Source organism: Haliotis cracherodii, unplaced genomic scaffold (genome assembly GCF_022045235.1).
Source record: "Haliotis cracherodii isolate W230 unplaced genomic scaffold, xgHalCrac1.p SCAF_2, whole genome shotgun sequence".
Taxonomy (NCBI): Eukaryota; Metazoa; Mollusca; class Gastropoda; order Lepetellida; family Haliotidae; genus Haliotis; species Haliotis cracherodii.
In genome coordinates, this window is record NW_027266275.1 from 23029133 (window position 1) to 23050204 (window position 21072).

Below are 21072 nucleotides of genomic sequence, written 5' to 3' on the forward strand. Positions count from 1 at the left end.
AAACTGCCGTGAATTGGTTTTTCAGGGTGGCTCAGAACACTTCTTCCTGACTGGAATTGAAAAGCTTTTACTGTTGATACGAGAAGTGTATTTAAAAGCAGCCAGATTATGTTGAAAAATAAAATTAAAAACATTTTCACAATTGTTTGTTTAGTTTGTTAGGCCTAGAACATTTTGACCAGTCCTCGAACGCACAGGGAAGTAGATGAGGTGAAATGGGGCTCACCGTCGCGTTCAAGATTATTGCACTTATATAGCGATGTGCATGTACGTGTGTGTGTGTGTGTCTGTCTGCTTTTTCTAGTCCAGACTTATGCCGGTTTTATTGTACTAGACCACCGAGATACCATCCCGCAATTTAACATGGATACCTCACTTCGACACATTATAGCAGATAGAGCCGACCAGTTCTTGTTTGATCCCTTTAATGCCGAGCACCAGGCAGGGTAACAACAAGTACTATCTTTTAACGTCTTGTGTTATGACGCGGTCGGGGATCGAACCACCGACCTTCCGCTCTCCGGGCAGATACTCTACCACTGGACCACAGAGGCTATTTGCGGATTATTTGCATTAATTCAATCAAAATCTGTCCAGATGACCTAAAGGGCAAGTCTATCTAGCTATATTCCACATGAAATCAGCATTTGTTTTATTTCAAACAAAGAAATTGCTCAATAAAACTATTTAAAGACTATGTTTACAACATTTAAGCCACACTGTGCTTGTTTGTATAAATTCATGTAGAAGTACACATGCATTATACATTGCGAAAGAACGCTGTTAAAGAGATGAATTACAGTAAACGAACGCATTACCATTAGAACAATAAAGCCTATAAATTATGGAGTAGTTTAGACTGTGTTCTCCTGCATCCGGGCTACTTGTTTGACGTGTGACTGACGTATATGCATGCGTGGAGAGCGTCAAGCACCGCCAGGGAGAATGATGCTGTCACTAGACCAGGAAACCAGGCGCTGTAACAAACGTTATATCCAGCAATAAATCACGAGACGGGGTACTTGTTTGCCAGTTGTATTTTAATGAACGCAAGGGGTAAATCTTGAACTGAAATATTCAACCATTAGCGATGAAAAACACATTTGATGGTGGATGGTCGATTGTTAACGGCACCGCCACGAGTAGAGCAAGACCCAAGTTTCCTAGAGGCGGCTGGAGTGTAGTCTTCAAGGGTTTTTGGAAACCAGCTGTTTTTCAGATTTGATTGTAGTCTCATGTTTAAACACAGGTATTCATTTTGTAGCGGTTACCGCCGTCCTCATTTTCAGCTGGCTTTGACTACGCGGAGCAATGTGTCATGCTTGTCCCGTGATAGCCACGTTTTCTTTTAGTTCTTAATTCTATAGCGGTGACAGTAAAGGGCTTTATGAATGTCACTTTCACAACACTTCTTTGTTTCGAGTTGAAACACGTTTTTATTAGCAACCAGAAACGGCTTCGAAGTTTCCCTCTTAAAAATCAATATAATTACATCGGTTTAAAAGAGTGACAGTTACATAAAACAAGAATCAAAAGAAGGCATTAATTATGTGGTTAAATGAATTATTTGAGTTCTACCCCCGCGAAGAGTGCTTATTAAAAACAGCTGCATTGGCGCAACGTTACAGAATGAATGATAGATTGTAACATTCGAAAACAATGAATTCTCCCTCCCACAGTTACAACTGGTAGTTTCGTATTCATCGTGCCTTATTTTCTGGTTCAAACGATAATTATTATTACGATTTCTCTTGATGTTGCGTGAAATGCAACAAAATTCATTTTAAGATTGATCATAAATCCTTAAAAAAATTGGCTGTTCAAAGACTGCATCTCGCTGCGTCACCGCCCGTGAATGGTCAAAGGGGAGGCAACTTTTGTCAAACTGGTGTGACACGAGACTGGGTGAATAATAATTCAGACAGGATAAAGCGAGTTCAAACGAGCCCTTCCCGTTGACGACACCATTACTGTAAAGAGGCTTGGTTGTAGTTTTCCACAATGAAATGTAACATTTCACCTGCATTACTCATTGCCTCTATCCTACTTATAATAAAAATGCATATTTCAGTTTTCAATAAAAACAATTATTTACGATTTAACATGTCCTTTCATGTTCAGAAGGCTGGAAATATTAACTAATTCATAGGGAAAGTGAAGTTCAAGGTGCACAAAGATATGCTGTTTAGAGGGGTCAAAATAACTTGTCTAGAAATCATTTTATGACATTATGTTTTAGGTAGGCTGTGGAAAGCTAGTCTGTAATAAAATTCAAGACGTGATATGTTTCTGGTGGGAAGGAACATCACTAGGTTATATCAGCACATCACGAGCCCGTAGGGTGGTGAATAGCAAGGCAGACACTTGTGCAGGGCATGATGTTATCCGAAGGCCATATTTTATTTCAGTGCATGCCGTTTAGAAAATAAACAGCTATCAGTGCAATATGTTTATGGTAGAAACGTAAATAGGATAGCTATTTCATCACATGATGTTTTAATTTGGAAGACGTATACCTATAACTATAAATCATTTCAGTGCACATAATGTCTAATGGGAAAATACATAGCAAATGGTTAACATTCAGCTTATGGTGTGTCTAATGGGAAGATGAATAGTATATCGTTAACATTCAGCTCATGGTGTGTCTAATGGGAAAATACATAACACATGGTTAACATTCAGCTTACGGTGTGTCTATTGGGAAGATAAATAGTATATCGTTTACATTCAGCTTATGGTGTCTAATGGGAAGATAAATAGTATATCGTTAACATTCAGCTTATGATGTGTCTAATGGGAAGATAAATAGTATATCGTTTACATTCAGCTCATGGTGTGTCTAATGGGAAGATAAATAATATATCGTTAACATTTAGCTCATGGTGTGTCTAATGGGAAGATAAATAATATATCGTTAACATTCAGCTCATGGTGTGTCTAATGGGAAAATACATAGGACATGGTTAACATTCAGCTTATGGTGTGTCTAATGTGCGATAAATAGTATAGCGCTTACATTCAGCTTATGGTGTGTCTAATGGGAAGATAAATAGTACATTGTTAACATTCAGCTCATGGTGTGTCTAATGGGAAGATTAATAGTATATCGTTAACATTCAGCTCATGGTGTGTCTAATGGGAAGATAAATAGTATATCGTTAACATTCAGCTCATGGTGTGTCTAATGGGAAGATAAATAATATATCGTTAACATTCAGCTGATGGTGTGTCTAATGGGAAAATACGTAGCACATGTTTAACATTCAGCTTATAGTGTGTCTAATGGGATAATATATAGTATAGCGCTTACATTCAGCTCATGGTGTGTCTAATGGGAAGATATATAGTACATTGTTAACATTCAGCTTATGGTGTGTCTAATGGGAAGATAAATAGCACATGGGTAATCTTCAGCTTGGAGTGTGTCTAATGGGAAGTTAAATAGCACATGGGTAATATTCAGCTTGGAGTGTGTCTAATGGGAAGTTAAATCGCACATGGGTAATATTCAGCTTGGAGCGTGTCTAATGGGAAGATAAATCGCACATGGGTGATATTCAGCTTGGAGTGTGTCTAATGGGAAGATAAATAGCACATGGTTAACATTCAGCTCACTGTGTGTCTAATGGGAAGATAAATCGCATATGGGTAACATTCAGCATATGGGCTCGGAATATATTTTATGGCTGCAGCATATTTTACGCATATTCCCAGAAATATAATGCAATGATCATATTTTTTCTCTCTCCCTCAGTTCCGTGTCCAACCATCAACTAGCTTCTGTCAGAGACCAATCTCATTAAATCAGATCTTAGTGATCGCTGCCGCAAAACAAAGGATCTTTCCTTCGCGGTCGCGAGAAGAAGATCTGATATTAATGAGTTGGATCAGACACAGAACTGAATGAAGATGATTTTCAATAGTTGTCACAACACTTTTGATATCATTGCTGTTCTTTTGTAATTCTCATGAGCAGAATAGATGGCTTTTTGAGAGTAGGAACTGAAAGCTGATTCTGGGATGTGCTGTTCATGAGGACTGGGACGGGTAACTCGGGTACTTGGGTCAGGTGGGTCCTGAGCAGGACCCGGGTACCCACAGGACTATGTCCCAGCCCTACTGCTCGTGTACATCCTCCATGTACAGTTTACGGGATGATCAGCTCTGGTGGTTCGTAGACACTCTGAGACCAACAGGATGTCATATAAGCGGATTTGTCGTTTCAGGACATACAGATCATCATGTAGCAGGGGGCGTGAAGTCATCCCACAGATGACATCCTTACCTTGTCAGCTTGCTGACGGGGTTAACCTCTTTGGTCATGTGGACAAGGCGTCAGACCTCGAATCAGAAGGTCCGTGGTTCGAATCCAATCACGGTACTCGGAAATTTTATGGCTGCGACAATAATATAATGGTATATATGTATCAGAGTTAGAATAATGTTTAAGCTTTTGTTTGCTTGTTTGTTGTTTAATGCCGCACTCTGCAATATTCCAGCTATATGACGGTGGTCTGTAAATAAACGAGTCTGGACCAGATAATCCAGGGATTGATATCATAAGTATCGATCCACGCAATTGGGATATATATGATGACATGCTCCCTCTGGATCTGCCTATGCACAGCACAGTATCACACATGAGGAACAACACAATGCATTGACATGGAAAAATAAATAATTTATTAAAATGCCATTCCTGTACAATTCACTATTCTGTGAGTTTTTCATGCCGACATTTTTACAAATATTTTGTAGAGAAATAAATTGACCACTATACCATGTGTGCAGAAAGAAAAGAACAGTCACGACTTGCAAATTCATGAGATGTTAGTGACTACAGCAGGGCAAATGTGTCCTTAAAAACTTATTTGCCGGAGTGAGTAAGTGAGTATGGTTTTACGCTGCTTTTCAATATTCCAGCAATATCATGCCGGGGACACCAGAAATGGACTGGGCACACTGTACCAATGTCTGGAATCAAACCCAGGTCTTCAGCGTGAAAAGTGATGCTTTAACCACTAGGCTACCCGATGGCCGATTTGCCAGAAATCAAGCATCATTACAATAAATTAGGACAACATATAGCATCCAACAATCTTGCCCTCTGGTTCTCTGACAGCTTATGAATACATCTCATCGATCTCAGTGTTGATAAAATAATGATTATCATGATATGATAAACATACAAAAATCACACCGGGAATTAAATGAAATTATTGTTTTTATACCATAAGTGAAAAAGCATTGCCTAGTCACTTATAAAACCTGTTCTTCTTGTTAGGAATTTTTGGTACAATGCATGATTGATAACAGAGACCATAAAATAATTATTTATTATCATGTCTCTGTTGACAACAGCTATTTTATCACTTGTTCTGAATTGTCTCCCTTCAACTATAAACACTTTGAAAGTATTTGATTGGACTGTCTGCCTTTTACTGTCATTGTTATGGACATGTTTGTTAGACTCGTCTCCCTTTAACTTTCAATATCATGGAAGTATTTTTTAGGCTTGTCTCCCTTTAACTATCAATACTTCAGAATTATTAATTAGAACTGTCTCCCTTTTACTGCCTTGGAGTTATTTGTTAGAATTGTCTCCCTTTAGTTGTCAATGCCTCAGAGTTGTCTCCCTTCTCAGACAACCTATTCTTTATCAAAGATTTAAAAATAATGCTGAGCATGTAAAATTGCCACACTGATTGTTTTTAATTGCATAGTAAAAGATACATGAATTTTTCTCTGGATATACATGTGTATATATATATATATATATATATATATATATATATATATATATATATATATATATATGCATTTTAGATAATCTTTCATAACTAAAAAGACATAACTATTGAATATATAAATTCAACTGAAATTTTATTAATCGTTTGTAAATCATAATCAGTTTTCTTTTCTTACATATATTAACCACTTAAAGAAGACCCTCTGTCCTATTGGTACCACCCATACCACGTCAACGTTTAACAACATCACAACAAGATATTAACACATTCATATTCTGTGTGGAGTTACATGTATAGAAACAAATCATAATGTTTCTGAACCCAAACTGGCAGAGTATGAAAAGAGAATTCTCCAAACATCTTCGAACCTTCTTCAAAGTAACTGAAATACTGTAAATCTTGAAATTAATGCGAGCGTGAATTCAATGCGAAAAATGCAAGTGGTCTTTGTTCGCACTAATGAAGCTTTGCATTTGTGTCTCCAAAATGATCAAAAATCAACAAATAGATGGCCTCTCTGCACACTTTGAACAGTGGAAATACCAACTTGAATATATACACAAACACAGTTTATTCAGCAGCAGTTGTAGCAACTATGTAACAATGTCATTTTAAGAATAGGAATTACACAATAAATTACACAATAGGCATCCAGTGAGTTATCACTGCTGTGGTCAAGAGTTCTACCCACACGTGTCAAACTAGCCATCATTGATCACTCCAATCAGTGAACGGTTGTTGGTTCAATTATTTTATTGCCTTTGAGCTTCCTTAATGCCAGTAGACATGATAAACATATAAACTATGGGTTGTTTTAGGAAAACACTGTTTATTGTTATTCCAGAAGTGCTCTTCCTAGTGCTAATAAGCGGTGCTATTTGCAATTTCATTGGATTAAGGTAGGGATATATATAATTTCACTGGGGATGGGGTGGGGATGGTGTGAGTTGCATCTTGGGGGGTCAGCAGTCGTATTAATTTGGAGGCGCATTAATTTCAAGATTTACAGTAAACTAGTATACACTTTTATGTTGTGGAGTTCAGCTATAAGGATTGCAAAATGATCAAAATAAATAAGATATAAAATGCTAATAGAATGCCCTTCATCAGCGTAAAACCATCCATGGCAGGAGTGAGTCGTGTTAATATTCTTGAATTCAGTGCATGTTAGAAGCCATGTGTATGAATGGTAAATATGTCAGTTTTATGTTATTGAAATTAATGCGAGCGTGAATTCAATGCGAAAAATGCAAGTGGTCTTTGTTCGCACTAATGAAGCTTTGCATTTGTGTCTCCAAAATGATCAAAAATCAACAAATAGATGGCCTCTCTGCACACTTTGAACAGTGGAAATACCAACTTGAATATATACACAAACACAGTTTATTCAGCAGCAGTTGTAGCAACTATGTAACAATGTCATTTTAAGAATAGGAATTACACAATAAATTACACAATAGGCATCCAGTGAGTTATCACTGCTGTGGTCAAGAGTTCTACCCACACGTGTCAAACTAGCCATCATTGATCACTCCAATCAGTGAACGGTTGTTGGTTCAATTATTTTATTGCCTTTGAGCTTCCTTAATGCCAGTAAACATGATAAACATATAAACTATGGGTTGTTTTAGGAAAACACTGTTTATTGTTATTCCAGAAGTGCTCTTCCTAGTGCTAATAAGCGGTGCTATTTGCAATTTCATTGGATTAAGGTAGGGATATATATAATTTCACTGGGGATGGGGTGGGGATGGTGTGAGTTGCATCTTGGGGGGTCAGCAGTCGTATTAATTTGGAGGCACATTAATTTCAAGATTTACAGTAAACTAGTATACACTTTTATGTTGTGGAGTTCAGCTATAAGGATTGCAAAATGATCAAAATAAATAAGATATAAAATGCTAATAGAATGCCCTTCATCAGCGTAAAACCATCCATGGCAGGAGTGAGTCGTGTTAATATTCTTGAATTCAGTGCATGTTAGAAGCCATGTGTATGAATGGTAAATATGTCAGTTTTATGTAACTGTGTCAGCTAAATGTGAGACCAAGTCCCAAGGTTACACAGGTAGACATTTTGATCTTAAAAATCTACTTATAGAAGTTCTCTGACCTTACATAATAAATTGGAAAATCTGGGATTTATAACCAGAAGATCCTGGCTCATGAAGGGACACAACCCTCAGAAGGAAGTATGGATTAAAGCATGATATACCGTATTCGACGTAATAAGCTCCAACGGCGTTATTTGCTAATATATTGGCTAGTGAACAATCCAAATTAGCATCCCTTCTGATTAATCAATGTACACAAGACTTATTTATTAGCATATAATACGCACTTGTGTGTTATATGCACCCTTAATTATGGGCAATTAAATTCTGGAAAAATATATCTGTCGTACATAAACATTTCAGGCTGTCAGCAAAAACAACAAAATTTATCTTTCAACTATGTTTTTTCGCCAAAATAATATTCTAATAAGAGCCCCCTACTTCTAATTTTGAGAGCACCCTGGGTGCTTATTATGTTGAATACGGTAATGTTTGTCACCATAATGATCTGGATCAGTCTTAGGGTAATATCCCACTATTTAGTCTCTCACTGGTATATTCCACTATATCACCTCCCTGCCCAACACAATCCATCTGTAGGACATACTTGCTCAAAAGACTTCATGTGTCAAGAACATGGCATACGCTGGAAACAGAGCTCATATAGCAGAGAGATCATGGATTTGTGTCAGCGGTCATGTTGCTTTCTGGCTGTCAGTGAGTATGAAAGCCTATTATGAACAATCACAGTCATGCTTTGGTCCAGCAGGTAAGACAATAGTATGATATAGGTGAGCTTACACAGACGGTGTTCGAGCCTCAAGATGGCCATGTCATGTCAGCAATCTGACAATGGTAGTCGACAACAGTCTTGCATAGTTCCACAAAGTCTGATGAAACAACTGCTCATGCTCCAACTTCCATCACAGTCTGTCTACGCAAGTTTAATACTGGCATTCTCGTAGTGAATATAGCCCCTGTCCACGTCGCTCTGCTTGCGGTAGAAGGAGGGGTCGTATGCCCCGCCATGTTCCGCTGGGGCCAATGCTACCATGAAGGGGCCATACCTGGCCGTGTTAGCACGGGTACCTACAAAGCTGGATGGAGTCATGCTCGTACTGTCTTCATCCAGTTGTTCATTAGACTCAGATGGCGGGGGTCTTCTGCAACAGGAATTGATTGGGTGTCACACATTGAACATGTTAATATTAATAATAAAAACAACGACAACAATAATAACATAACGTTCCATTCACCTAGTGGATTTGTAAATGATAATCACAAGTGCATTACAATGGATCAGTGTGCACTCAATTTTAATTCTCAGCTCCCTAGGGAGTATACAACCCAAGATAACCAACCCACTACTCCCTCAAATGAATGGTAAAATATCCTGGTCTCCCATTACACTCTTATGAAAAATTGATTACAAACTTTACTGATGCTTTAGAGTTAAGCCAACACTAAATGCAAACATTAAAGTCATTGAAACAATTGGTTTTTTTTATTGTTTAATGCAGCGGTCCACAATATTAGAACAATATGATGGCGGCCTGTAAATAATCAAGTCTGAACCAGACAATCAAGTGATGGATATTGTGAACAACAATCTATGCGATTGGCATCTGATGACATGCATCAACTAAGTCCGTAAGCCTGATCTCCCGATTCCGTTAGTCGCCTCTTATGACAAGCAGCGTGGGATGCTGAAGACCTATTCTAACCCGCATCTTCACGTCTGCAGCAACATACATGTAAAATAGTGTAACCGTCTTATCACAGGAGTAAGTCTTTAGAAAAGACAAATACACAGAGCTGAAAGAATTTGAGAAGTTTCACTTTATCATATCCAGAATATTAAACAATGAGCAAGTTTGACCTAGTTGTCTAATTATGAATACAGAACAAAATTTTGGCTGAGAAAAACTTAAGATATGTTCATTGTATGCTTAGACCAGGTTAGGCGGAAAAACACATAATTACTTCAAACGTCCATTTGGCGAGAGTCATGTAGCTTTTAGCCCCAAATCAACATCATACTTAACGATGACTGTCCCAGATTCCTTACAGGACCAGTCCCGCCATCAGCAAGTCAGTCATACTTACCTACGACAGGCATAAATGCCCACTAGAATCAGCCCAACAAACAGTAGAATTACACAAGCGCCAATGACTGCACCGATGATTGCATCTTTGTTATCAGATGCAGGTGCTGAAACATCAATGGTATGGAGTAAGTGAGGGTGTGAGTGAGTGAGTTTGGTTCAACACAGTATTTCAGTAGTTTCACAGTGTGTCAGTTTGAAGTGGGTGGAAAGTTATACAGGGCGAATCTGGAAAATCTTAGGTTTCTGGCATACTTGTGGATGCCTTAAGAGATAGGGCCCCCTTCAAGTTACCTTGTCTGATTTCAAACTTCTCCCTAGACTTACCTAGTCTGATTTCATACTTCCTCACCTAGTCGGACTTCACCCATCACCATTGACTCACCTAGTCTGATTTCACCCATCTTCCTAGACTCACCTGGTCTGATTTCATAATTCTCCCTAGACTCACCTAGTCTGATTTCATAATTCTCCCTAGACTCACCTGGTCTGATTTCAAACTTCTCCCTAGACTTACCTAGTCTGATTTCATACTTCTCCCTAGACTCACCTGGTCTGATTTCATAATTCTCCCTAGACTCATCTAGTCTGATTTCATAATTCTCCCTAGACTCACCTGGTCTGATTTCATACGTCTCCCTAGACTCACCTAGTCTGATTTCATAATTCTCCCTAGACTCACCTGGTCTGATTTCAAACTTCTCCCTAGACTTACCTAGTCTGATTTCATACTTCTCCCTAGACTCACCTGGTCTGATTTCATAATTCTCCCTAGACTCATCTAGTCTGATTTCATAATTCTCCCTAGACTCACCTGGTCTGATTTCATACGTCTCCCTAGACTCACCTAGTCTGATTTCATAATTCTCCCTAGACTCATCTAGTCTGATTTCACCCATCACCATTGACTCACCTAGTCGGACTTCACCCATCACCATTGACTCACCTAGTCTGATTTCACCCATCTTCCTAGACTCACCTAGTCTGATTTCACCCATCTTCCTAGACTCACCTAGTCTGATTTCACCCATCACCACTGACTCACCTAGTCTGATTTCACCCATCTTCCTAGACTCACCTAGTCTGATTTCACCCATCTTCCTAGACTCACCTAGTCTGATTTCACCCATCTTCCTAGACTCACCTAGTCTGATTTCACCCATCTTCCTAGACTCACCTAGTCTGATTTCACACTTCTCCCCTTCGTAGAGGTCGGGGCAGAGGCAGGAGGGGAACTTGTCTCGCTGACACACTCCCTGGTTACTGCAGTATGAAGGCAGGTCACACACATCTACAGGAGATACATACATCAGGGATAACTGACCACCTACAGTTTGAAGTCAGTTGTGAGGTAAATTGTATCTGAACATGCATACATTTGGTTATAAGGTGCAGACTATCTGAACATGTTTATAGTTGTCAGGTGTATAGTATCTAAACATGTGTGTACAGTTGTCAAGATCATAGTATTTTAACGTATGTGCCCATTAGTCAGGTGTATAGAATTTGAACGTACAGTGTATATGTAGTTGGTGTATTACATCAGAACATGTGTACAGATGTCAGGAGCATAGAATCTAAAGATATATCAACATTTGTCAAGTATATAGCATCAGAACATATGTGCATAGTTGTGAGGAATATAGGCTTTTCTGAATATATGTGTAGTGTTGCAAGGTGTACAGCATCTGAATGTATACATACAGTATACCAAAGCCACATGTTTTTTAGCCTTACCTCTTTTCCAGCCCCTAAACAATATGTAACCAATTGCTTAATGAAATAATCAAGGTAGACGGTTCAAAGCCCACTGAACATATCAAAGTGTTCGCCACTTGCGCTGAAGTTTTATCACGAATTAAGCTACACGAGGTAAGATATTCAATAAATAATGAAAACACACCTGAAAACTTACTTTTTAACTAATGCACATTTTAATGAAAACTGATCTGATGATAAATCTGCATCAGAATGCACCATTGGTATATCGGCTGCTGTTTGTAAACTTCCTGTCTGTAATGTCATGTGACTGATCATGTTGTGCATCTATCTTTAACTTGACTGTAATGGAGGGCCCCGAAATCATGAGATGATAACAAGATGGTGCCTGATCAACTTGTCTCACTTGACGAGGCATTATCAGTATATAGTAGGTGAATAGTAGGCTATCTGAATGTATGTGTAGTGTTGTGAAGTGAATAGTAGGCTATCTGAATGTAAGTGTGGTGTTGTAAAGTGAATAGTAGGCTATCTGAATGTAAGTGTGGTGTTGTAAAGTAAATAGTAGGCTATCTGAATGCATGTGTGGTGTTGTAAAGTGAATAGTAGGCTATCTGAATGCATGTGTGGTGTTGTAAAGTAAATAGTAGGCTATCTGAATGTAAGTGTAGTGTTGTAAAGTAAATAGTAGGCTATCTGAATGCATGTGTGGTGTTGTAAAGTGAATAGTAGGCTATCTGAATGTATATGTGGTGTTGTAAAGTGAATATTAGTGAGTGAGTGAGTTGGGTTTAACGCCGGTTTTAACAGTATTCCAGTTATATCACGGCGTGTCAGATTAATGTGGGAGGAAAGCCCGAAGTGATGCAGGTCTCGGACGTTTACCACTTCGGTGAAACCCACGAGCACGGTATGGTGCTGACAAACCTAGAAACATAATCGAGGCGAACCGGTATTCGAACCCACAATCATAGGTTTCTGGTGTGCCCAAGGGATTCAACTCTGCACAGCGAATCGCGGCGCCTTAGACGACTGGGCCACCCGTGCCCCCTGAAGTGAATAGTAGGCTATCTGAATGTATGTGTGGTGTAGTAAAGTGAATAGTAGCCCTATCTGAATGTATGTGTGGTGTTGTAAAGTGAATAGTAGGCTATCTGAATGTATGTGTGGTGTAGTAAAGTGAATAGTAGGCTATCTGAATGCATGTGTGGTGTAGTAAAGTGAATAGTAGGCTATCTGAATGTATGTGTGGTGTTGTGAAGTGAATAGTAGGCTATCTGAATGTATGTGTGGTGTTGTGAAGTGAATAGTAGGCTATCTGAATGTATGTGTGGTGTTGTGAAGTGAATAGTAGTCCTATCTGAATGTATGTGTGGTGTTGTAAAGTGAATAGTAGGCTATCTGAATGTATGTGTGGTGTAGTAAAGTGAATAGTAGGCTATCTGAATGTATGTGTGGTGTTGTGAAGTGAATAGTAGGCTATCTGAATGTATGTGTGGTGTTGTGAAGTGAATAGTAGGCTATCTGAATGTATGTGTGGTGTAGTAAAGTGAATAGTAGGCTATCTGAATGCATGTGTGGTGTTGTGAAGTGAATAGTAGGCTATCTGAATGTATGTGTGGTGTTGTGAAGTGAATAGTATTCTATCTGAATGTATGTGTGGTGTTGTGAAGTGAATAGTAGGCTATCTGAATGTATGTGTGGTGTAGTAAAGTGAATAGTAGCCTATCTGAATGCATGTGTGGTGTTGTGAAGTGAATAGTAGGCTATCTGAATGTATGTGTGGTGTTGTAAAGTGAATAGTAGGCTATCTGAATGTATGTGTGGTGTAGTAAAGTGAATAGTAGTCCTATCTGAATGTATGTGTGGTGTTGTAAAGTGAATAGTAAGCTATCTGAATGCATGTGTGGTGTTGTAAAGTGAATAGTAGGCTATCTGAATGCATTTGTGGTGTTGTAAAGTGAATAGTAGGCTATCTGAATGTATGTGTGGTGTTGTAAAGTGAATAGTAGGCTATCTGAATGTATGTGTGGTGTTGTGAAGTGAATAGTAGGCTATCTGAATGCATGTGTGGTGTTGTGAAGTGAATAGTAGGCTATCTGAATGTATGTGTGGTGTTGTGAAGTGAATAGTAGGCTATCTGAACATGTGGAGTTGAAAATTGTACAGTATTTGAACATACGTGTACAGTTGTTGGGGAGTCCGGCGTAGCCGCGAGAGCATCTACAAGTGAAGCCTGCCGGGGCGTCCGCACACTCAGATGGCGCTGTACAGTTGTGCTCGTTCAGAATACACAGGGCTGAAACATGGCCCAATAGTAGTCGAAACATTTCACCATATTCTTCAGAGTCTAAATGTGAACGATTGGATAGATACATGTGTACTGAAGTGGAGTGCATGGGACACAGTTACACAGCACCACAGAGACAGCTTTAGTCTCCACTGGCAAACTAGAAAATATCGTATACATGGCATATGAATAGTGAGTGAGTATGATTTTAAGCCATGTTTAGCTATATTCCATCAATATCACAGAGAGGGAACGCTAGAATGAGTACACACACTGTACCCATGTGGGGAATCAAACCCGGGTCTTCAACATGACGAGTGAACGTTTTAACCACTTGGTTACCCTCCTGCCTTCATATGAATAGCGGGTTTACAACCGATTCGGATAGTGTTTCTTAATATTACAGCATGTCAGCTAGATGTGGGAGGAAAGCCTTGTTTACAACTTTGGAGAAAACTACAAAACATCATTTAAGTTTCAAACCAACATATGATCTTTGGGAACAATGTCAGCCAGCATCTTACATATGCAGAGGATGTACAGCACTCGGTTATTCTGGACAGATTCCATGAGTCCGGTAAGAATAGATCCCCAGGTGTCGTAGAGGCGGCTAAATGGCTTTGGTTGTCAGTCTCAGTGACTTGGTAGATTGCACGTTAACTATCCCAAATATTGCATAAATCGACATTACACAACAAACAAACAAACTATACTCACATAAACAGTCAGTGCTTGTGAGGCAGCCAGTGTTTCGAGTGGTCTGTTGGTTGGGACAAGGGAGACAACTCAGCTGGTTTATCTGCGACTGGTAGCTTCCCTTGGCACATGGCACACACATCTTGAGGTCTGCATCGTAGGAAGTGCCCGCACTGCACAGGGCTGCACATGAGACATTAGTATTATTTTACATACAGGGAAAACCATATATATCAGGTTAAAATTGGGTTGAAAAACAGTGAAACTTGGCTGTTCCAGTGTCTAACTTCAGAATGTCTTGCATTTAAAAACATACTCAAGTTACAGCTGAATGCGTTTAATCATATGGTATAATACTGTACGTCCCGATGTGTTTTCAATAACATCTGGAATATATATGGTATATGGGGTAAATATATGTGAATCATTATGCAAAAAGTTGACAATTCTTTCAGCTATGCCTGATTGCTCTTAGATGGAACCCAGTCGCAAAAATGGACACGAGAAGTAGCTATTATGCATGTCCCGGAATAACAAGAGTTGGTCACGAATGCACGGATGTTGTGACTGTTGTTACATAATTGTTGTGACTGTTGTTACATAATTATCCACCTTCCTTAATATAAAATTAACCATGGTTGACATGTGAAGGCTTTTTCGAGGAATTATCAAACAGTGATTTGGTGATGAGCAAAAGTCTTAGTTGTCCTATAATTTTAATAAAGTTAATTAAATTCATATTTGTAATTAAACAACAATATTCATTACTGCTACTTGAGGATTTGTATTGGCATGTTAAAGCTGAATTCTTGAAAATGAATGGAAGAGTGTGCTGCAATCTGACTTGTTGGTACGTGTTGCAAAGTGGGATTCAGCACCCAAAAATTGACTGGATTTTACCAACATCCTAACCAACATCTTTTCGAAAATAAACTTACTGCATCAAATGTTCAATATCAATCACAAATCTGAAAATGTCATGGAGAAATCATGAGTTTGTTGATCCTAGTTCAAGAATCATCAGATTTGAGTGATTTCTTGAACATAAACAATGCCATGTTTGATATATACACAAAGAAAAAAGTTACACCCTAATATATTTCATTATTGTTTGATCCCAATATTTGTTACAGTCATGAAAGATATAATTACGGGAAGAATTATGTTTTCTTGAGATGATGTAATCAGTCATGCATGACGAAAGCTCACGTGCCATGCATGGTATGCCCGTGCAGCATGCTACCCTCGAGTATCTCTAAAAGCAGTATATCCAAACGTTAAAATTGCTTTCTTAAGCTCGGTTTTAAACAGTTATTCCATGACATGACATTGTGCAACCATGGCACAAAGGCGATTATCAAACGCCACAAGATGGCAAATAATCGGCATGCATAATGCAAGAATGTCTAGTAATGCCATTGGTCGGAATTTGGGGTATCACCACACTGTCGTAAGCCGTTTAGTCGAGAAACATGCTCAGACTGGTGATGTACAGGACCGTCCCAGATCCGGCAGACCTCCTGTGACGACACATCGCGAAGACAGGGACCTTCTTCATCTCATACATCGAGAACCCTTTTTAACAAACAGCTGTGGTTGCCAAATCGTCGTTTCAGCACCAGAACCGTTAGGAACCAGCTGAAAGCAGCAGGACTGAGGGCGAGACGAGTCATAAAGCGACCCTTGTTGAGAGATCACCACAAAGCTGCTCGTTTGGCATGGTGTATTGCACGACAGAACTGGAATCTGAAAACTTGGAGACAATGCCAGGCCTCATCATTCGCATGCAGTCGTGGATTACATGAGGGCCAATGCAATAACGACTCTACCCTGGCCAACAATGAGCCCAGGTTTGAACCCCCTTGAACATGTTTGGGATATTCTGGGGCAGCGCTTACAGGCATGAGATCCTCCTGTACAAGATTTACGCCAGTTGGAAGCAGCATTGCATCTGGAGTGGTTGTTGTTGACCCATCAAAATATCCAATGTCTGACTGGAGGCATGAGACGTAGGGCGGAATGCATCATCTGGGCACGTGGCGGTTATACCCGCTACTGATCTGTTTCATGTGTCATGTCAAATAGAGACTTAAGGAACATTTTCACATGAAACATCAAACGTACCTGTGTTACCATGATGTTTTTGTCAGTAATTAAAATTTCAATCACGACTCACCAATATCTTCATTATTTGTTGTCAAATGTTTGTTCTATTCGATGACATTGGTATCGCCCAGCTCCTGTGGTCAGTCATCCCATGCCATGATTTTTGCCATTTGTCATGGTTCAGAAATAGGGGTGTGCTTAACTGTTTTCTTTGTGTATAATTTCTCTATAATCATTTAAAATGACTTATTGTTTTGTCAATTTTACATGTTCAGAAAAGCCTTACAAGTTGACGGATGACAATTTAAAGTACACACAATTTAGGGATAACAATTTTGAGGTTGTTATCCTTAAACTGTGTCTAATTCATCAGAATCAACAGCAACAACAATAGTGTTTAACGGTTTAAATATCTACTGGTACTCAAAATAATCGGGTGGTTCTTAACTTCTGTTGAGTAGCATAGGCTATCTCCTAATCTCACGACGAGGATATAACTGTCTACTCACGAATGCTGCAGTCAGTGACGGACGTCGACCCACTGCCTGCAGTGGTGAAGCTGATGTCACAGTACTGACAGGTCCAGCTCTGTCCCTTAGCTCGGTACTGACTCTGCGCACACACCTGACAGGCATTGGTTGACTCAACGACCTCCGACCCAGAGGGACAGTCACCTGATAACAGTGAGTCACATGAGTTCATGTTTCATGCTCAGATTCATTGCCCTTCAAGGAGAAATAGTACTATCCTTCTCTTAGGCTCTGATTGTGAAATGTTCTGAGATAATAAGGGTGTATGAATAATATTCCTAAATATTTGTTTGTCTCAGAGAAAAATGTAATGTCAAGCTGACGTGAACATATCGTTTATTACAAACTAAGTTTGATTAAACTTGATCAGAGAACTTCACTTCAGTTGATTTTCTTCTTCATTCTACAACTTGTCAATGCATTGTGCAGTGAAGTACCGTATTCGACGTAATAAGCCTTCCTCTCTAATAAGCGCCCACGGCGATATTTGCTAATATACTGGCTTGTGAACGATCACAATTGGCACCCCTACCAATTGATCACTGTACTGGACTTATTTTTTCGCATATAATACGCACTCGTGTGTTATATATAACCTTAATTATGGGCAATTAAATTTTGGAAAAATATATCTGTCGTACATTAACAGCATAAACCACAAAATTTATCTTTCAGCTCTGTTTTTTTTCCACCAAAATAATATTCTAATAAGAGCCCCCTGTTCCTAATTTTGAGAGCGTCCTGGGCGCTTATTACCGTATTTTCTTGAGTATAGTGCGCACTTTTTTTCGGAAAAACACAGCTGTGTAGAAGGGGGTGCGCATTATACACGAATTATGAGTTTGGATGTTTTTTCCTCCCATGGAAAGACATTACGTACCGTGAGCACGAAACACCGGAAATCCCATGTCAACAAATCCATACTGAAGTACGCAAAATAATTATGTAATTACACTGTCTGTCTATAAAAAGTGTTCTTTGTATTTCTGGACTTATGTTTGTAACTTACTTCATTAATTTTATTCAAAATTCCTTATAATATTGTTTTTATTAATTTCGGCGAAATCGTGTGTGAAGCGATCGGAAGATCGCACAACTCACCGTTATTAACAGCAACCACGGTCAGAATACCGCTATTGACGCCTTGAAACGAACTTTAGTTGACAGAGAATGGATACATATATCATAAATGACACACTTTGACTCGTTAAAAGTCATATTTGTTTTTGTTTGACGATTCTATGTCAACATGAAATTCTCGCGCTCAAGTGCTCACGTGCGCGTGAGCCTTGACGGTGACTGGTCAGACATGTTCCATGTAAAAAATGATACCCGGGAATAGCGATCAGCTGCTTCGCTTAGGGTTATTATTATTTTAAATATGTTTAGTAAAGGCTGCATATAATTAAGAAAATAATGGAATATATTATTCCTGATAAATAAAATAGTTTCAGATACAATTGTTGCCGATCCTTGCATTAAAAATCCTATAAAGTTATATCATTGGGTGTGTCTTGACCGAATCACCGGTCGATTCCAAGAAAACGTGTGTACAGCTGATTGCTGTTTCCGGCTTAGTTTACGAGAAAATACACAAGGTAATCTTAATCCCTAGATATAAAACAATGCCTAGCAGAACAATAAATACTATTTAAATGGTAAATAAACTTGTCTGGTGATTTTTTATCTCAAATTTCGAATTTGTACTGACAAATTTTCTCAGCACCCGTTCGTTTGCCGGACTTCGCTGAAAGGGTACGGTGTAAATTTTTTCTGCGCATAATATTCAAATTTCTTTTTTTCCAAAATATTGAACCCGCTAGAGGGGGGTGCGCATTATACATGGGTGCGCACTATACTCAAGAAAATACGGTACATCGAATACGGTAATTATTTTTTACATCTGTTTCTTCATATGCAGGGGCTATCGGGTAGCCTAGTGGTTAAAGCGTTTGCTCGTCACGCAGAAGAACCGGCTCGATTCCCGACATGGGTACAATGTGTGAAGCCCATTTTTGGTGTCCCTCACCGTGATATTGCTGGAATATTGCTAAAAGCGGCGTAAAACCATACTCACTCACTCACCCTCTATATACGTGTTACCAAAAAGAGAACATTTGCATTAACAATGTCCCAAAAGACAGTTTGGATTTCCAGTTTGGGGGTGGATATTAATATATACAGTTTGCCACTATTAAATTTGAGGTTACAACCTGCCCTTCAGGCAGTCCTTGTCATAACATAATGGTGTGTACATACGATAGCACTGGAGCACTGAGCCCGTCCCCGTTGTTCTGGTCGTGAATCCTGGGGCACAGGTCTTACATGCAACCTGCCACTTCTGGTCCTGGTATGTTCCTTTTGGGCAGTAAGCACAGGTGTTGCTGGACGTTTCCACGTACTGGCCGGGGGCGGTGCAGTTAGCTGTCACAGAGACAATATGTCAGGGGGTAGGATGTAATGGCTGGGGTAGTATAGTTAGCTGTCAAAGCAACAATATGTCAGGGGGTAGGATGTAATGGCTGGGGTAGTATAGTTAGCTCTCACAGAAACATGTCAGTGGTACATATGTAAAGCTATGTGCACTACACAACTATGATAAACCATTGTGCACTACAGCAAACAATGTATTCTAGGTTTTGATACCCATGATTCTGTAATATAAGATAGCTACAAATTAAATAATGACATCATTCTGGAGATTCGAACAAGTGCTCATAACTTGATGACATCATATATTTGATGTTATTTTTTAGAGGGAAGTGATGGCTGATCGGTCGCATCAAAACGTGGGAGAGATATGACAAGTAGTATTTGGAGAAGAGGCACATGTCATCGACGCGAGGATTGTGAGAATATGCAGTAAATACCCACCTGTGCATAAAATGGACTTGTCCAACATTCCATTGAGGGAGACATCATTATTTAAATACGGGAAAATATATATGGAAGTACTTGTTATCATCATCTTTAAAGAGGCTGTACATAATGTTTGTATCTCATATAAGAAATAAACAACTCATGGTTGTTGTTTATCATACAATAAAACACTGCATGGAGAATAAACCACTCAGGGCTGCGCACCTCATGGATTATTCTCCCTGGAGTGTTTTATTGTACAATAAACAATTCCCACTCATCATATATTTCTTAAATACATAATGCAGCCTACCCATAGTACAGTCATCAGCTGATTCAGCTCCTGTCCTCTCTGTGATGGTGTCGAGGGGACATAGGCGACACTGGGGCTTCATCTCGGTCTGGTTGCGGTAGTACCCACGGGGACAGTCTTCGCACTGGGTGCTCACAGTGTCGTACGCCTTCCCCGACACGCAATCCACTGGCAACAAGGAATCACACACACATACCAGAGATTGACATCAAGAGCATTTAAACTATTCTGAAACAATGACATTCATCAACAGTCAGCAAGCCTGACATGGGTTGCTAAAGACCAATTCTAACCCGAACCTTCACAGGGTCCCAGACAGACAGTTACCATGTTTCACATTTAGTCTGTTATCATGTAACACAGATAATATGGTGTTACCATGTTTCACATTTAGTCTGCTACATGTTACACAGATAATATGGTGTTACCATGTTTCACATTTAATCTGTTATCATGTAACACAGATAATATGGTGTTACCATGTTTCACATTTAGTCTGTTATCATGTTACACAGATAATATGGTGTTACCATGTTACACATTTAGACTGTTATCATGTGACACAGATAATATGGTGTTACCATGTTACACATTTAGTCTGTTATCATGTGACACAGATAATATGGTGTTACCATGTTACACATTTAG

The 21072-nt window shown here is 39.2% G+C and overlaps 1 protein-coding gene across 1 annotated transcript in view; it reads right to left on the reverse strand.

Annotated features, from left to right (window-relative positions):
• Positions 1–5900: 5900 nt before the first annotated feature.
• LOC139467523 (uncharacterized) overlaps positions 5901–21072 on the reverse strand; it is a 54427-nt gene continuing 39255 nt past the window's right edge. Inside the window, exons 27-34 of the mRNA XM_071249058.1 lie at positions 20425–20592; positions 19512–19676; positions 17232–17396; positions 14638–14799; positions 13813–13929; positions 11089–11202; positions 9913–10018; positions 5901–8969 (exon numbers count right to left, since the gene is read on the reverse strand). Of these exons, the coding sequence (XP_071105159.1) occupies positions 8741–8969; positions 9913–10018; positions 11089–11202; positions 13813–13929; positions 14638–14799; positions 17232–17396; positions 19512–19676; positions 20425–20592 (1226 nt within the window). The 3' untranslated portion in view covers positions 5901–8740. The remainder of the gene's footprint in view (positions 8970–9912; positions 10019–11088; positions 11203–13812; positions 13930–14637; positions 14800–17231; positions 17397–19511; positions 19677–20424; positions 20593–21072) is intronic.